Source organism: Lacerta agilis, chromosome 4 (genome assembly GCF_009819535.1).
Source record: "Lacerta agilis isolate rLacAgi1 chromosome 4, rLacAgi1.pri, whole genome shotgun sequence".
NCBI classification, from domain to species: Eukaryota; Metazoa; Chordata; class Lepidosauria; order Squamata; family Lacertidae; genus Lacerta; species Lacerta agilis.
Window position 1 is genome coordinate 71,419,118 of NC_046315.1, and position 18,239 is coordinate 71,437,356.

The following is an 18,239-nucleotide window of genomic DNA, read 5'->3' on the forward strand; positions in this document are numbered from 1 at the left end:
GAGAAAAAGGACAAGTCCATCTGCTTTGACAGTCTTATTAAAAGATAAAGCTCAATAGAGCCTGTGGTTGCCTATTATTTCTGGCATTCTTCTGTCTCCACAATTAGAATCGTCTTTGCTGACCGGCGATTAATTAACATATGTATTTATTGCTAGCATTCCTCCACACACACACACACACACACACTCCACCTAAAAGGCTCCCCCAGCTGTTTGGGAGTAAAAGCAGGTAGCCTGGGAGCAACAGCAGGCAGCAAAAGAAGGCAGCCCCCCTTTTTTCCAGCAGCCCCCTTTTTGGCTTACAATCTAAAAGACATAACACGAAAGGAAAAAGGAATCTGTAAGGAAGAGGAAAACAAGCAAACCCACTTGGAGGGGAAACAGTTCAAAGAGAAGAGAAGCCAAAGGAATCAGTTTCTCAGCAGGGCTGAGGGAGTGATCCTGCTTTCCATCTCTCCCTTTACACCAAAGATTTGAATAAACTCACCAATCACTGAGAGATGGCGCATTTTGGGTGACACCAATTCCCCCCCCCCCCCATTTAACCATAGGATGGAACTGAATATATGATTCTAGCTATAATAATAAACTATACCCCCACCCACCCAAAAAAGCCACTGCTCTTCAGCAGGTTGATCCTATTTGTTTCTATGAAGATGCATCAGATTATAAGAGCCAAACATCTCACAGAACTAACTCAAGGGGACTAGAAACTTGTTCTCTCTTTAAAATAAAATATCAGCATTCTAGGGGCAGTTCTGCATCCGTTACTGCATGGCGCACATCAATTTGCAGAACACACACCTTCCTGATACTACTTCCCATGTGTACTTCCAACTAGACAGGTACTTTACAGGTATGGGTGGCCAACTGAAAAAAGGACAGGGTCCCTACACATTTTAAGAGGTGTGCAAAAGGGGATTTCACCATGTGCAGTTTTTCTTGTGCCACTATTAAAATGTAGGAGTTCAGTTTTCTTTTACACTCCAGCCCAGCAGAAAACCGTACTGTTATTTCCAAGAACTGGGCTCCCTTTCTCATTTGTCTGGCATATTTGCTAAGGAGAACAGGTGTGCTGCTCTGCTTTATACTACTTCATTTGATAGTTATGCATGTAATTAGTGAAGTCCAGTCTGCACAAGCAATTTAGATTGGGCTTTGGAATTAATTCCACAGCAACGTAGCCATTTCACTGCTAAATATGGCCCTGTTCCTTTTCCCTTTTCCCTTGATTTTCCATTGCTTCTTTTTTGCCACTAGTCATGTCTGCTTCAATTAAAAACAAACGACATCTCTTTCTCCCTCCCTCCCCCCCCAAACCCCAATTGTTACCAGGTGACGGAGCAAACGACGTCAGTATGATCCAAGTAGCTGATGTTGGTGTGGGGATCTCGGGGCCAGAAGGCATGCAGGTACCGTATGCGGACCGAGAAGCCACCCCGGGAAAGAGTCGGGTCCATATGTTTTCCATATGTCCACTTGCATCTAGTTTCCCCCGTTGTGCTGCAGCAAGATGCTGTGCAACAGCCGCTGCATATTTCCGAGGTCTCGTGAGCTGCCTGCCCCAAGGTGGGCCAGCTGGGCTTTGCAAAAGTTACTTCAGCAGAGCTTACATTTGCGCAGCTTCATCTTTCGGCTAAGTTTCCTTTATAAAACTGTAAATCATCTAAAATACTTTTACAATAGTTCTCTTAATTCCCCCCCTCAATCGCCATGTACCTTGAATGTTCTGTTTTTCCTTAATTATCATATTTTTCACTCCATAAGACGCACTTTTTTCCTCCTAAAAAGTAAGGGGAAATATCTGTGCGTGTTATGGAGCGAATGGTGGTCCCTGGAGCCGAATTGCCCAGGGACCAAAAGCAGATTGTGCTTTTTTTTTTCAAAGAGAAAATGGGGTGTTGAAAGGACCCCGCTCAGCAGCTGATCAGCAAGAGATCGGGAGAGAGATAAGAGTCCCGGCTCCCTTTCAGCCCCGCCCTCTTGCCTCACCCTCCTTTGTTGAATGTGCTGCAGAGGGAGGTTGTTTGTTTCCCCAGCGACATGTGACTGGCTGATTAGATTATCTGTCTGGAAACTGTAGAAAAGGCTCCCTTTCCTTTAGAAACTGCAGAAATGGGAGTTGAACCCCATAAAAACGGAGCTTTTCCTCTTTGCTTTTCCCCCTTTGCAAAAGGAGCTTTGCTTTTCCCCCTTTGCAAAAAAGCTGCAAAACTTTTAGTTGATCCTCAAATAAACAGGGTTTTTTCCCTTTGCAAAAAAGCTGCAAAACTTATAGCTGATCCTCAAAAAAACAGGGCTTTTCCCTTTGCAAAAAAAGCTGCTAAACTTTTAGCTGTTCCTCAAAAAAACAGGGTTTTCCCTTTGCAAAAAAAGCTGCTAAACTTTTAACTGATCCTCAAAAAAACAGGGCTTTTAGAGGAGGAAAACCAAGAAAAAAAAATTCCTGGGTTTCCTCCTCTAAAAACGAGGTGCGCCCTTTGGTCCGGTGCGCCCTATGGAGCGAAAAATACGGTACTGCCTTTTTCTCTTGACGTCTGTTCCTGTCTCCTAGAGTCATCATTCAGTACAGTTGTCTAAGAGCACAACCAGATGTCGGTACTTTTGGGGATTGGTTAGCACTGCTTTATCACACCTGAGCCCTTAAGTAGAAAGCCACGTCAGACTCTTGCAGGTGCCCCCCCCCCCCGCAAAAGCAAACAGGAGGCACACAATGTAAGAAGATGTCTGACAGACAGAATGTGAAGCTTTTCCCACAGTTGTATTTCTACCGTGGAAATGGCTTGCCCTGTTTCATTTCTGCCTGCCACGCAACTGTTATAGGCAGAAGAGACCCGCTCTCCTCCATTGCTAACCCTAAGCCATGCAAAGAATTCAATGAGTAAATAGCAGCAGCAAAATTTAGGAAATGATGTCTTAATATATTCTGAAATGAGAAGTGTTATGTATTGAAGTTCTCACCCTAGGCCACCAGGGGTAATAAGAAATATTGAAAATGGACATCTGTGACCGTATAACATTCACTGGCAAAATGAAGTGAGGAGATGCTGGAAATAAACACACACCCCAAGCCTTGATAAGGAACAACAAAAATTCTCTGAGCATGTGCAGTTTTCTGCCTTAAAAACATACTTTATCCACCATTGGGTTTTTTGGCTTATTCTCTGCTCTGCCCTTGGGCCAGCCAGTAACTCCCAGCCTAATCTAGCTCACTTGGCTGTTGTGAAGTTCTAAAAGGAATATTAAAATGGCTGCAAAAAAGAACTTAGTCTTTATATCATAGGCATCGGGTTTTATTTCCTTTAACCACAGAGATGCAATTTTGTTCTGTAAAGGGCCATGTTTTCTCATCCACAAACCTAAAACTAAGAGCTTGTTTTATACCTTTTCTTGGAGGCTTACCTCACAAGAGATGCCATAAATGCAGAGAAATCTTGAGAAAAGAGCAGCTAAATATTTATTTTATCACCAAGTATTGTCTTGGTTTCCATAAGTGCTGGTTTTATGAATAGGAATTATTAAATAGTGGTTTGTGCCACATTCCGTTGTTCCTATGAAATGTGGAAGGAAATTGAGTCTGTCAGTGCGTTCAAATAGCTTTCTCCTTTCCCTCTCTCCCTGATCAGAAATAGACCTAAAAGGGGAGGGTGGAGGGCGAGGGAAATGCAGTCGGGCAATTTTGTGGAAATACTAAAGTAAACACATTTGCATTTTCATACCATTATGTAGAAAGATTGAAGAACAGAGAAATTGGAATACTGATGGACAGTCTTCTAATATTTATAAACAGCAAGCTAAATGCATTGTTCATGGCCAGCCATTCTTAGCCACCCCTTCAATTTGTCGGGCAGATTCCTGGCGCTTTGCTTGGGGTGGCTGGCTTGTGCCAATAGGTGCCGAGGGTCAGAGAAGGACCATTGTTCCAATGTGAACACCAGCCTTGGGAAACTGATCAGTCATCTTCCCCTCCAGTAGGGATGGGGGGGTGATCAGAGTCTGTGAGTGGAGAGAGAGAGAGAAATGGAAGGGATGGGGGATCTGGAAGCATCTTGGAGTGCAGTTAACTCCCCCTGGGGATCTGGTGTGGGGCAGTGAACGTAAGAACTCAGCAGCTGTCTGCTGAGTCTGGCCAATGGCCCCTCTAGTCCAACACCTGTTCTCCCACTAGCAAGCCAGGTGCCTATGGTTAGCCCAAAAGCAGGAGCTGAGCAGAACAGCGCCCTCCCCATTTGTCATTCCCAGAAACTGACATTCAGAAGCACACTGTCCTGACAGTGGAGGCCGAACATGGACATTGTGCCTAGTATTCATTGGTAGCCTTGTCCTCCATGAATTTAACTAAACCTCTTATTGGTGGACATCACTGCCACTTTTGAGGGGTGGATTCCATGGTGTAACATATGCTCTGGGGTTCTACTGCACTTACGTTTACATAAACACATGTATCCTTACTTCCTGCGAGCCCCAAAGTCCCAATGAAATGGGAAGCGCTGCGGAATATGTCAAGCAATGAATGCCCCAGCAACATCCACTGTAGCAGTTCTCGGTGGAGTCAGTTGCATAAGAATAAGTCTCTAAGTGATAAGATATTGAAAGATTGACAAATCAGCCTTGGAGCACTTTAGTAAACTGATCAGAGGGCATTTCCTCCCTTTTGTGAAAATCTGTGTTCCCAGCGTTATTTCAGGGACATCTGTGGATTTCTGCTTGTTTCCACCTAAAATTGTTTTTTTTAAAAAATTGTTGTTCAAGTAACATCTGCAGAAGGATAATGTCAACTCTTCTTGCCTTGAAGGCTGTGATGGCAAGTGACTTCGCAATCCCAAAGTTCCGGCACTTGGAAAAACTCTTGCTTGTGCATGGCCATTGGTGTTACTCACGGCTCGCCAACATGGTGCTGTATTTCTTCTACAAAAATGCAGTAAGTGTGTGTTAGCTTTGTAGCCTGAGCATGTTTCCGGATTGTACTTAGGAGTGCCTTTTCACTTACACCATCTGCCGAGAAGATGGTGACACTTTTGATTTTTGCTTTGACCTGTTAATCGTGACTTGTGCTTGCAGAACCTTGCATGCACAACATGGAGGCAGAATATGGAGCAGAATACAGCACCCTGCCGTGAATGTGGAGGGTGAAAAGCACAACATCCTGCCAAAATAGGGGAGGACAGGAGGATGTTACTCTGGTGCTCCAGAATCTATGTTGACTTCACATAGCGGGGGTGGGGAACCTATGGCCCTGCAGATATTGTTGCACTTTAAGTCCCATAGGCCACAGCCAGAATGGCTGATGGTCAGGAATGGTGGGGATTGTAGTCCAGCTAATCTTGGAGAGCTTTCTAGGAGCAATTCACTTTGCTGGTTCTGAACTATAGTCGCCGAAATGGCTTGGACCCAAGTATATGAGAGATGTGTTCAGTCGCACTCCATATAAGCAGCCCAAATGCTTGTGTTAAGCCAAACCATGGCTTAGCACAAATGAACAAACATGCAGGCTCCCGGAAAGGAGATTTTGTCCTATGGTTTGCAGCTTGCGGTATGCTTTGAGAGAGGTGAAACATGAGCCAAGGTTTGGACTAGACCCAGACTATGGTTTAGCAAAGCAGCCACAGTATCCTCTATAGGAGCCTGCACATTTCTTTGTTTTGTACTAAGCCATGGTTTGCCATATTGTTAACATGAAAAGGAGGTGCCGTGTTGCTTCTGATGGTGAAAACTTGAGGAGAACAATCTGCATCAGGCAGGGGAGGCAGTCATACAGAGGAACAGTGACGCAGCATGTCTATCAAAAAGGAGGAAGGAGGAGGACAGGTGGAGGAGGAGAGAAAGATCAGGGTTTGGGGATTCGGATCTTGTGATGGGAAATGGGAAGCAGTCGGATTGCGAATTAGCCATGTGGCAGGTGGAGAGAGAAAGTGACAGGCAGCATGGGAGACAACGTATTCTCCCGACGCCTCTTGGTGGGCAAGGGGATGTTGTGTACATACTGTAGGTATTTATCGTCTGCAGGCCTTTCAGGGTACAGTAGTAGGTGTTCTCCCTTTCAGAAGCCCAGCTCCGTAGCATTCTGTGGAGCAGATGCCGTAGTTCCACATTATCCCTTCGTTTTAGGAGTTTTTATCTGGCAACACTTGTTAAAATGCAGATGGCTGGCATTTACAGGAATAGCAGACCCTGCTGTGTGACAGGAATCACGTGCCGAAGAATCAGTCTGTGCAAATTTGATAACAAGAATAAGGCTTGCTACTTAGGGATAAGTTACGGTTGGCAGGCTTGAGGCTTGCATAAATCTCCTCCTCAAGGTCCACCAGCCAAAATCGTTCACAGCGTTGCAAGTTAGGGCAGTGTTCGGTAATCCATCAGAATATAATAGTAAACAGTAAAATTGAATATTAGCAAATAATAATTAATCAGTTTACACTTGTCAATTACAATAAAGAATTACAATATGATGAAATTCCTGGCCTCTGAGGTTGACTTTTAAAAGAACTGCTCTTAGCATAATTCCTGGAATACTGGGGTCACCAAAAGCACTGAGCCTCCAGCAGATTGGGCTGACAAAATGATTTTGCAGGCTCTGTCTCAGCCTGTTCATCACCTGTATGAAGTCCTACAGCCCAGAGAGCAGGTGCCTCCGAAATTTGCACACATTTGGATTGGAGGAAGAGGGGGGGCGGGAAACAATCATGCAGTTCAGTTTTGCATTTATTGTATGAGTTCCTGATACGGTTTGCTCAGAGGCTGCCTATAAATTAAACATAAAGCTTTCAGAATCGTCTTGTCCTGAAGATCCCTCAGAGAACAATTCAAGTTTCAATAGTTCTTCTTGTTGTTGTTTTTAATGAGAATTCCTAAGGCAGAAAGGCTGAAACAAGTTTGCTTTGGAGTAGCATCTCTGAAGCCAACAGAACTACTCCAGAGAAAATTGTTAGGACGACTGCACTAGTGGTATCTGACCAGGGCAGCCTTTATATTTCTTGCTTGTATAGCCTGCATTGTAAAAATGGAAACACGACAGATGCACTCACAGAAATGCACATTCGAAATGCCCTGTAATTATAAATTATTTGTAATAAGCATCTCGGAATAATACAAGAGCAGAAGCATTTGTAGCATCAGCAGTGTTTCTGTAGAAATTGTGCAGCAGGTATAGAGCGGTATATAAATTCAGTAAATAAAACAATAATAAATAAATAATCCATAGAATTTCACCCTCAGCATGTTGACGTTTATGCACGTGATATGCACGTGATAAGCCATATGATATTCAGTACGCTGACCCCAAGCTTGCTGAAGGGGCAGGGATGGCTGGCATGGTCCTGATCCCCCTTTAAATGTGTGCAACAGAATGGGGGCTTGCGTTCTGAGCTTGCAACCATTAGGAGCAGTTGTGTTTAGCTGCTCACTCTGAAATCATAAGCCATCAGCCTCGTGAAAGATCAAAAGCCTGTTGCGGGGACCTGAAGAACAGAAATGCACGGCAACAATTCAAGTGTTATAGAGCAGGAGTTGGAGGGCCTCTGGCCCTTTGGGTGTCATTGGACTCCATCTCTCATCAGCCCCAGCTAGTATGGCCAATGGGCAAGGACAACTGGAGTTGTAGTCCTGCAATGAATACCTGGAGGGCACCAAGTTTCTCACCACTGATGTAGAAGGATTTGGGTTCAGATAAGACTTTATCTGGTTCCCAGTTTTCCTGCCCAGTTGATTCGGTGGGGTGAAGTGGAGAGTAGACACGGGTCTCGGAGGAAGCTTCTCACATGACCATTGCTGGAGGGAGAACTGATTCTAATAACACTTGTGTTGTCTTTGAACTCAATTACCCAAAGCAACCACAAGGATATCTAAAATCAGGTCAGGGTTGGGTGAGAACTGGACAGCCCTTGTGAGATTTGCATGGGACGTGAGCTTTGCACAATCCCATCGTCGGTCTCTGAACTTCTACACAACCCACACATAGGCTGGTTTGGAGAAGCTGGGGTGAAAGGTGGGGTGGTTTTAAAGTGCCACTGTTTGTTTTTATTTTATTTTATTGCAAATGTAGCAGAACTCCGTGTACTCTTTCCTAATCTAAATCCTTTTCCGTTTAGGTTCCTGGGACATCTGCCTGCAGAGTTACCACTTTACAGGGGGGGGGGGGGATGAGAACTTATTTTTGCTACCCATATGCATACAGTTTCTCTCCCTCCCTGAGTAGGTTAAACCATTGTTAAGTTGGCTCTCTTCCTTTTGTTCAAAGAAAGTCCAGGCACAGGGATGGGGCCTCTTTTCTGGCAGCCCAAAAAGAGAGTAATAGAGTAATATATCCAAAAAGTTATAGAGTGATGTTATGCTTGCAATTCCCAAAAGTTGCATATGGTTAATGTGTGTGTTTTCCTTCCCCCCCCCCCTTATTTTTTCCATCAAAGATGTTTGTAGCTCTTCTCTTCTGGTTCCAGTTCTACTGCGGGTTTTCCGGGTCTTCGATGATAGATCAGTGGTACCTGATCTTCTTCAACTTGTTATTCTCATCCCTTCCCCAACTGATAGCTGGAGTGCTTGATAAAGATGTACCGGCAGATATCTTAATTGCTGTGCCTCAGCTCTACAAAAGTGGTCAGAACATGGAGGTAAGGGCTGGGCTTGCGGACCTTGCCTTTCCTGTATGTCCCTAAGATCTCGCAGTGAGAGATTGAAACTGGCCGGTTGACATTCACTAAACATTTAAGTCATAATAAGCGTTGCTAAGGAAGTTTGGAAAATTGCTTGAGCTGTGTAAAGAGCACAGCCTGTCAGAGAGTTCTCTTTATAAAACACCGTGTGACATTTTCCCAATAAAAGCTGTTCGGAGAATACAGGCAAGAGTGAAAGATCTTGTGGGTTCCTCTGAAGAAGAATCCTAAGGAACCAGATTAGGTTGGGATTGGGACATCATTTGTAGATTTCAAGAGCAGGAAAGCACAACGTAAAGGCAGGCGAAGAGTCATGAACACCCCCCATTCCTCAGCCCCAATAACTATGAAACTTCATCTTTAAAGATAATGAGCTGGATCCAGATTAAGTCATCTGAGCCTTGTTCCCATTGAAATCCATGTGGCTCATGGCTTGTCTTCCAGTTCACTTAGGCTGGATCCGACACTTCCTTTGGCAAGTTGATATTGTTGTCAGTAACTACAGTCTTGAACAAAAGTAGAGTCATGTTCAGGAACCTGATAGTCAGGCCAGATCAGGAGGCAAGAGGTAAAAAGTGTAGCTTCAAAGGTTGTGCATTGTGGGAATATCTGGAGGGCTATGGATGGAAGTGAATATGTTCAAGCTCATCCCATGACAGATTGGCTTGGAAAATAAGGTGGATCACTTCCAATAAGATTGGTGGGAGGGATTAGGTCTGAGCCAATCAGACTTTCATCAGTCACCCAGCCTCCCCTAATCCCCCCGCACACACAGTTCCCTTTCAACCCCAGCCAGGGGGCAGAAGAGACAGCATGACTCCATGTGTGGTACAGCCACATGATTGTCATGAAGACTCAAGGCCTTTTCCCTCCCAAGGAGTACAGTAGCTCTTTGAGGGGAATGTTGGGCAGGTTTGAGGCTGAGTATGGATAAGTTGTAAGAAGGAAAAGAGGCTTTTGGGGGTGGGGGCTGATGAGCTAGGTAAGAGGGAAGGTGGATTTAAGGCTAGGTTGGGGGATAAGATCAGAATTTAATCTGAGGCAGAGAAGAATTGGAGGTCTTGTAATGATCACTTTTTAACTGAAGCCCTCAGAGCTTGTATGTGGACATGATCTCAGAGACTTTCACAGGCATCTCTAGATGGACTTGACTGGGACAGAAATCCACATGCTCTGTGCCTTTTTGCAGTTGATTTTTTTAAAACAGAAAAACAATAATACAAATTGTGTCTTATCGGATTCAAAGCTTTCGCTTTCCCCTTTTTTCCATTGCAGGAGTACCAGCCACATATGTTTTGGATGAATATGATCGATGCCCTCTACCAAAGCCTGGTTTGCTTTTTCATCCCATACTTCGTAAGTTACCAGTTGTAGGCATGCTGAAGCTCTCTGTGTGTGTTCTCTTGCTTCCTTCCTACCAGCTGCATTCACCATCACGTGCTGGGAGAGCACATTCTGCCCACATCCCTGGCTTCATTGCCTTCCCAGTGTGGTGTAGTGGCTAAGAGTGGTAGACTCATAATCTAGTGAACCGGGTTTGCATCTCCACTCCACATGCAGCTGCTGGGTGACCTTGGCCTAGTCACACTACTTTGAAGTCTCTCGGCCCCACTCATTTCACAGAGTGGCAGGCCTTAAAAGTAGGAGAGCAAAGAGCTCGAAGACAGAGGGCACTTTAGTGGCACCCTTAGAGGAGATGATGAGGATGACGAATGAGGAAGTGGGAGAGAAGGGGGCGTGGAGATTCACTCAGGACAATGCTGTTATCCAAGAGGCTGGTTTCTATAGCCTCTCTGTGTAAAGTTTGATATAAAAAAGGACTGTAAGAAACTTTTCCTTGTCTTTATACTTTCCTGGGCAACCAGCCAGAAGCCACTGACAGCGTCCTGACAGATAGTGAAGTTTAGATTATAAAAGCATATGTGTGGTAAAACAGTTAATAATTTTTTAAAAAAAACAACTCGTCAAGAAAGGACGGGGAAGAAGAAACTTTGTGTTTTTTAAAAAAATATGGTATACGACGATAAACATTTGGGAATATTTTTGGAGATTGAATAAAATTGACATAGAATGAGCTTTTCAAATACACTGAGCATGTTTTATTTGCTGGATGTTTTTTAAACAACCAAATTTGTCTAATCCCCATTTTATGTTTTCAGACGTATTATGATTCAGACGTGGACATATTCTCCTGGGGAACTCCAGTCACCACCATTGCTCTCTTCACCATAATACTGCATTTGGCTATTGAAACCAGAACCTGGGTAAGTTGCCTACCCAAGCACAGCATAGCAGTCTGCTCTCTTGGCCTTACCTGTCACTCTTCCTATGCATCTTCTGGCATCTCTCTGTTTAGCTGGTTTTATTAGCAGTTCCAGCTGAGAGTGGCTTGTGACTGTAGTGTGGCAGTTTTATATGTTCCATTTAAATAACACTGCATTGAATTTTCCCCTGACTAGAATGCTTTCTGTGCATCCACAAGAGGAGAGCAGGTCAGCTGCCAGGTTCATTCTTGGGGACTTTCTCCCTGACCTTGAACAAATATTTCTGAATCTCACAAAAGGACAGGCCCAGTTCAAACAGCTGGCTTATCCAACAGTCATCCTTTAGAGCCATTCAGTTTTGCAAGCAGAAAGCATCTTCAGGTAGGGCTGGAAGCATCTTCCAGAAACCCTGGAGAGAACCACTATCCAACAGGTGGTAGGGGGCCTGACTCAATGTAATGTTTTTTGTTTGTTTGTTTTTGCAAGATTTCTACACCGCTTGTTTGTAAGGAAACACCAAAGCGGTTTATGAAAAGGATAAAATGATAAATAAATAAAATAATCGGTGGAAAAACAGTTTGGAATGTTGAAAGAAATAATTAGAATCAACAAGAAACTCAAAGCTAGATTAAAACACAGGTCAGCACTCTCCATGTCTGGGTGGACTTGCCTAAATAAGAATGCTTTTAGCAGGTGCCCTAAAGGCAAAAGGTAAAGGACCCCTGGAAGGTTAAGTCCAGTCAAAGGCGACTATGGGGTTGCGGTGCTCATCTCGCTTTCAGGCTGAGGGAGCCGGCGTTTGTCCACAGACAGCTTTCCAGGTCATGTGGCCAGCATGACTAAACCGCTTCTGGTGCAGCAGAACACCGTGACAGAAACCAGAGCGCATGGAAATGCCGTTTACCTTCCCACCGCAGCGGTACCTATATATCTACTTGCAGTGGTGTACTTTCAAACTGCTTGGTTGGCAGGAGCTGGAACAGAGCAATGGGAGCTCACTCCGTCACGGGGATTCAAACCGCCCAAGAGGCCCGGCGCCTGCCTGACCAAAGAATCATAGAATTGGAAGGGAACCCAAGGGCCATCTAGTCTGACCCTCTGCAATGATGTCAGCAGGCAGGGAGTTCTAAAGTATTGGATCCACCACACTAAAAGCTCCATTTCTTACAAATGCAGAAGTACTAAGTGGTGCCTGTAAAAGATATTCAAAGCAATCAAGTTGGGATACACAGTGTATGACGATCTTGTGAGTGAACTGGTCCCACCTGAACTGGCTTTATATATTAATAGTAACACCTTGAATTTGGCCTGGTAGCAAATCAGCAGCAAATCAGTCCAGGTCTCTGAGAAGAAGTGTTATATCCTGATTGGGTCCTGCCGGCAATTGTGCCACAGCATTCTACACTCACTGCAGCTTCCAGATCAAGGGAAGCCCCACAGAGCACACTGCAGTAATTTAATCTTCTTGTAAACAATGCTTGAACTCCTGTTCAGATGTTAAGGAGAAATAGTGATGATATCAGAATACTTCCTAATGGCCACGGTCACCACTTCTTCATTTGCGTTACACAGGCCAAATTGGTGGTTATAGCTCTCCTTTTACCCCTTTAAGGGTAGATCTCAAACATTTGAGTTTATTGAGCGATACCCAATCTGCTCCAGTTGTGCCTATTTATGTGTGTATAAAAGAAACAGAATTATCCCAAATGTGGGAAGGAATGTGCTATTTTTTATCATCAGATTGTGGTGTGGAATGGGAGGGTAGGCAGACAGGGAACCTCTGCTGTTCAGTGAGGAAAAATCTTTGTTGCTTGCTAGTATTTGCCTGGGCAAGCCTGAAGCAGCTATCTAGGTTGTAGTATAAACTTGTCACCAGTATTCCTCCCCTCACACAAACACACCCCCCTTGGGTCTTCTTTTTACGGTTCGTTCCAATCTTATCTGTTCCTTCCTTCAGTTATTATTTTCCCTCTTCTGGGTCTAACTGCCTGTTCATTTTTGAGAGATAAGAACCTTACAAATGGAGCAGTCATGAAACCCTCTTGCTGTGAGCCGTTGGTTTCTAAGACCGCAGTTTTGTGTGTTGGTGCTGTTTATTCCATTTATGAATCGCTTCCCATTAAAACATCCTGAAGCTATTTCAGTGCTACTGCGGCAGCAACATTGCCAGGTAACATATTGCTGGGATGGAATTAGGAATTGGGAAAACAAATTCCCATCAAGTTTTGTGGAGACATTGTATATTGTTTACAATCTGTAGTAATACACAGTACAGTCAAACCTCGGTTTCCAAACGCCTCTGTTGTTGTACGTTTCGGCTCCCAAACGCTGAAAACCCGGAAGTAAATGCTTCCATTTTCGAACATTTTTCGGAACCCAAATGTGCAACGCGGCTTCCGCTGAGTGCAAGAAGCTTTTGCAACCAATGGGAAGCCGTGCCTCGGTTTTCAGATGTTTCGGAAGCCGGATAGGCTTCCGGAATGGATTATGTTTGAGAACCGAGGTACCACTGTATCCCCAAGTTCTGTTCCCTGAAACTGGTTCAGGAGGGTAAAGGTAAAGGTAAAGGGATCTCTGACCGTTAGGTCCAGTCGCAGACGACTCTGGGGTTGCGGCGCTCATCTTGCTTTATTGGCCAAGGGAGCTGGCATACAGCTTCTGTGTCATGTAGCCAGCATGACTAAGCCGCTTCTGGCGACTCAGAGCAGTGCACGGAAACACCGTTTACCTTTCCGCCAGAGCTGTACCTATTTATCTACTTGCACTTTGATGTGCTTTCAAACTACTAGGTTGGCAGGAGCTGGGACCGAGCAACGGGAGCTCACCCCATCGTGGGGATTTGAACCGCCGACCTTCTGATCGGCAAGTCGTAGGCTCTGTGGTTTAGAGCACAGCGCCACCCGCAGATACCATGGTCAATGGTACCAAAAGGCCAGAGAGAGAGATCAAAAAGCAGCTTCTCATGTTCTTATTTCCATCACATCAAATTTATAGCCTCCCAACTCCTTTTCACCCTGTATATGAAGGAAACTAATTGCAATCCATGACTTAGTGTTGCATTCAGAGCAGAAATTATGGTTTGTTTCATTCCAGCAAACCATGATCAGATATAATGCTAAGCCAGGGTGTGTTTCCTCTAAGTGCAAGCCAGGAGGAGAGGAGCAGACACAATTTCCCTGTGTACAGCAAACCATGGTTTATCATGTCATGTGAGCACAGCCAGTTGTGAAAATCCTTTGCCATGTTGTTCAGCGTTCCGGAATTGCACATTAATTTTGAGGATGTTTCTCTTTTTAGACTTGGCTGCATTTGTCGTCTTGTGTCTTCAGCATTGTTTTGTTCTTCGTTGTTGCTCTCCTTTACAACGCATCTTGCCCAATATGTTACCCTCCATCCAATCCTTACTGGATCATGGAAAAGCTGATGGGAGATCCTATGTTTTATCTGACTTGCCTCATAACACCTGCTGTTGCTTTGCTTCCCAGGTAAAGCATTTTTTTTCCCTCTTCTTCTTCGGTATATTTATTAGTGGACAGACCTTGTTTTCATTCTTTTGTGAAGATATTGCTAAGCTGCAGGCATGTGCATATGCAGAAATAATCAAAACGTGTCCTAGAGCTGTCAAGCCCAAATGAATCAATAGTTTTTGTTGTTGCCGTTGGCCATAACAAATATATGAAATTAATATCAAATAGATCACAACAAAGCAGATTTGTGAACAGATAAATAAAAACCCTACCTAAATTCACATAACAAAAGACACTATGTGTTAATATGTTTTAAGAGATCTGTGCAGATTCTTATGTACAGTGGTACCTTGGTTCTCGAACTTAAATCTGTTCCAGGAGTCCATTCGACTCCTGAAACAGTTCAAAAAACCAAGGCATGGCTTCCGATTGGCTGCAGAAGCTTCATGCACTCAAGCGGAAGCCGCATTGGATGTTTGGCTTCCGAAAAAGGTTCACAAACTGGAACACTTACTTCTGGGTTTGTGGCGTTCGGGAGCCGATTTGTTCGACAACTAAGCCGTTAGAGAACCAAGGTACCCCTGTATAATAGAAATGAACTATGGGGAGAGATTGGGTCATGCCCACTGACTCCACCCTTATCCTCCACACAGGAACTTATGCTTCCTTCATATGACATTTTTGCACGCTATAAAATATCAACTTTAGGCCCTGTCCATTTTGTAGCCTCCATTTTTGCAGGATACAGATTTCCTATAGGGAGCCTACACACTTTAAGATTCCTGTGCAAATAGGACCTTTTAACACCTGGAGGTCCAGTGGCTGTGATCCTGATGTTCCCTCTGCACATTCATTTCTCCATGCATACATAGTCATCTGTGCAGGGCCACAGTCAAATAGTAACCCCCCTCTTCTTCTTCTTCTTCTTCTTCTTCTTCTTCTTCTTCTTCTTCTTCTTCTTTAAGAGCCTGCTCTCTTGCCAGTCAGCTGTTTGACTGAGAAGGGGAGCAGATAAGGGGCACAGCACTTAGTAGTGAACACAGTCCACGAAGCTGGACAAATGCACACCACAACCTGCTTCTCTGCATGTAATTGGGGAATGTTTGTTTAAAAGTCTGACAGATTTGCACTGCGAAAACGACAAAGCGATCAACAATGAATTGAAAGTGGAGAGAATAGGTGTACCTTTCCCTGTTTATCTGTTTGCTTTGTGACATGGAAAAACCTTAATAAAACTAATTTTTAAAATAAAAACCACCCTCAGTGGCCAATTTAATGTCTCCACTGTTTTTTCCTCAAGAGAGTAATAATAATATTAATAATAATAATAATAATAATAATAATAATAATAATGCAATAAAACATCAAACATTAAAAACTTCCCTAAACAAGGCTGCCTTCAGATGTCTTCTAAAAGTCAGATAGTTGTTTATTTCCTTGAAGTCTGATGGGAGGGTGTTCCATAGGGCAGGCACCACTACCAAGAAGGCCCTCTGCCTGGTTCCCTGTAACCTCACTTCTCACAATGAGGGAACTGCCAGAAGGCCCTCGGAGCTGGACCTCAGTGTCCGGGCTGAACAATGGGGGTGGAGACGCTCCTTCAGGTATACTGGGCTGAGGCCATTCAGGGCTTTAAAGGTCAGCAGCAACACTTTGAATTGTGCTTGGAAACGTACTGGGGGCCAATGTAGGTCTTTCAGGACCAGTGTAATATGGTCTCGGCGGCAACTCCCAGTCTGGCTGCCGCATTCTGGATTAGATGTAGTTTCTGGGTCACCTTCAAGGGTAGCCCCACGTAGAGCGCATTGTAGTAGTCCAAGCGGGAGATAACTAGAGCATGCACCACTCTGGCAAGACAGTCCACGGGTAGGACAGCTGCCCTGGACACAGAATTAACCTGTGCCTCCATGGACAGCTATGAGTCCAGAAAGACTCCCAGGCTGCGCACCTGGTCCTTAAGGGGCACAGTTACCCCATTCAAAACCAGGGAGTGCATGGGAAAGTGCCCAGCCATTTCTCCCTAGTATTATGATGACAGAGACGGGAAGACCAGAAAGTAGTTGATGGAGGAAGGGTCTCGACTTCTCCATTCTCTCAAAGGGGAAACCTTTCCTCAAGTGGCATTCTAGCCGATCATCCCATCAGCAGCACTGTTCAGACAAAGTGTTCTTGGGACAGTGTTCTTTTAGTACATTCTCTTTTCTCGGTTCTTTGACTTATTTGGTCCTGTGTGGCCCTTTTCATCTCCCTGGCAGGTTCCTGTACAGAACGCTTCAAGGGACGGTGTTCCCCACCCAGCTTCAGCTTGGCCGCCAGTTGTCCAAAATGCACCCAGATGCTCGCAACCAGCTTTTAAACAGATGGCACACCAAGAAGGAGGCCGGTCCCCACAAATACACCTGTGCTCATTACTCTCCCGAAACCCCGCATTTCCTCGTCGGCAACTCTTTAAAAGCCTGTAGCCAAAACAGTCCCTCCGGGTTATCTCAGCAAGGGAAAGAACAGGCTAAACAACCAAAGACCGTGCCCACCACAGGGTTAAACCCCCCTGCTCTCCCTCTTGGTGCTCAGCTGTATGAGGGGGACGGGTGTTTTCTGTCGGCTCGCGATCGAGAGGAAACACCTCTGGGTTTTCACAAAGGCACTTCGGAGCTGGAGCCGAACTTAGTGGATGAGACGTTCCAATGGAACTCGACAGCAGACCAGGCGGACTTCGGCTTGTTGAACTGGATCACATCGACTTCATTGTTCAACGGCATTGAAAGAGAACTGCCCTGGTTATCCAGCAGTTTACAAAATGGAAGATGGGACAATGCAACTCCTGGTGGCTGCGGTGCTCAGGACCTCAAAGGCTCGGCGGAGCAGGCCTCAACCTGTTTCCAGGAAGAAGGGGGAAAGGCTTCCGATAGCTGCTTCCATACAGAACCTCTTGAGTCCACTTGTTTATGACATAGGTGTTGTAGCACATACAGTTGTACCTTGGAAGTCGAACGGAATCCATTCCAGAAGTCCGTTCAACTTCCAAAACGTTCGGAAACCAAAGCGCAGCTTCTGATTGGCTGAAAGAAGCTCCCGCAGCCAATCGGAAGCCGCAGAAGCAGCGTCGGATGTTCAGGTTCCAAAGAACATTCACAAACTGGAACACTCACTTCTGGGTTTGCAGCGTTCAGGAGCCAAAACGTCCGAGTACCAAGGCGTTGGTATGACTGTATTTTCTATTTGCACAAGAGTATAGTATTGCTGTTTCCAACGCTGGAACAGAAAGTCAAGGTACATAGTTTTATTTTGAAAGGATGTTTAAGCACAACGTGTTGAAAAGAAGAGCTTTATATACAAAGAAAGAAATCCATATATGTATTTATTTTTCATCTCATTTTATACAAATGCAATATGTTTTTTTTATTTTTATTTGCTTCTCTTCTGTTATGGGCTTTTGTTATGTACCAGGTGGCAGCTGTTGGATTTCTACCAACAAGTGGATGTGGTCACCATTGGTTTAGCCATCCCGGGCAGGGGAAATCCTACACTGACAATAAAAAATAAGCATCCCCCATCGGGTTTCTTTGGAGAAGGGAGGAAGGGAGATCTGCATGGAACCAAAGAGCTAGGAAATCCATCAGAAACAAACCCCCCGTATATACGATGTTACACTGCCAAGGACATAGCAATTTTGAAAATTTACAGGTGTGGCCCTCCTTCCTCCATTTTTTAAATATTTCAACCATAGCAGTTTATGTATTGCGAGAAAATAAGAAATAAATGAAGATCTATATTGCAAAGATGTTACCCTCTCTTTTGTCAGTGAAGGTACAGTTCTTTGTTTAAAGTCTGGGCCATTTGCAATGAATCCTAGAATCATG

General features: G+C 44.5%; 1 protein-coding gene across 1 annotated transcript in view; it reads left to right on the forward strand.

Moving 5' to 3' along the window:
• ATP10A (ATPase phospholipid transporting 10A (putative)) overlaps nt 1-17,367 on the forward strand; it is a 122,753-nt gene extending 105,386 nt beyond the window's left edge. Inside the window, exons 16-22 of the mRNA XM_033147532.1 lie at nt 1,336-1,412; nt 4,796-4,921; nt 8,406-8,606; nt 9,924-10,004; nt 10,808-10,912; nt 14,210-14,397; nt 16,635-17,367. Coding sequence (XP_033003423.1) covers nt 1,336-1,412; nt 4,796-4,921; nt 8,406-8,606; nt 9,924-10,004; nt 10,808-10,912; nt 14,210-14,397; nt 16,635-17,328 — 1,472 coding nt within the window. The 3' untranslated portion in view covers nt 17,329-17,367. The remainder of the gene's footprint in view (nt 1-1,335; nt 1,413-4,795; nt 4,922-8,405; nt 8,607-9,923; nt 10,005-10,807; nt 10,913-14,209; nt 14,398-16,634) is intronic.
• Nucleotides 17,368-18,239: the final 872 nt, after the last annotated feature.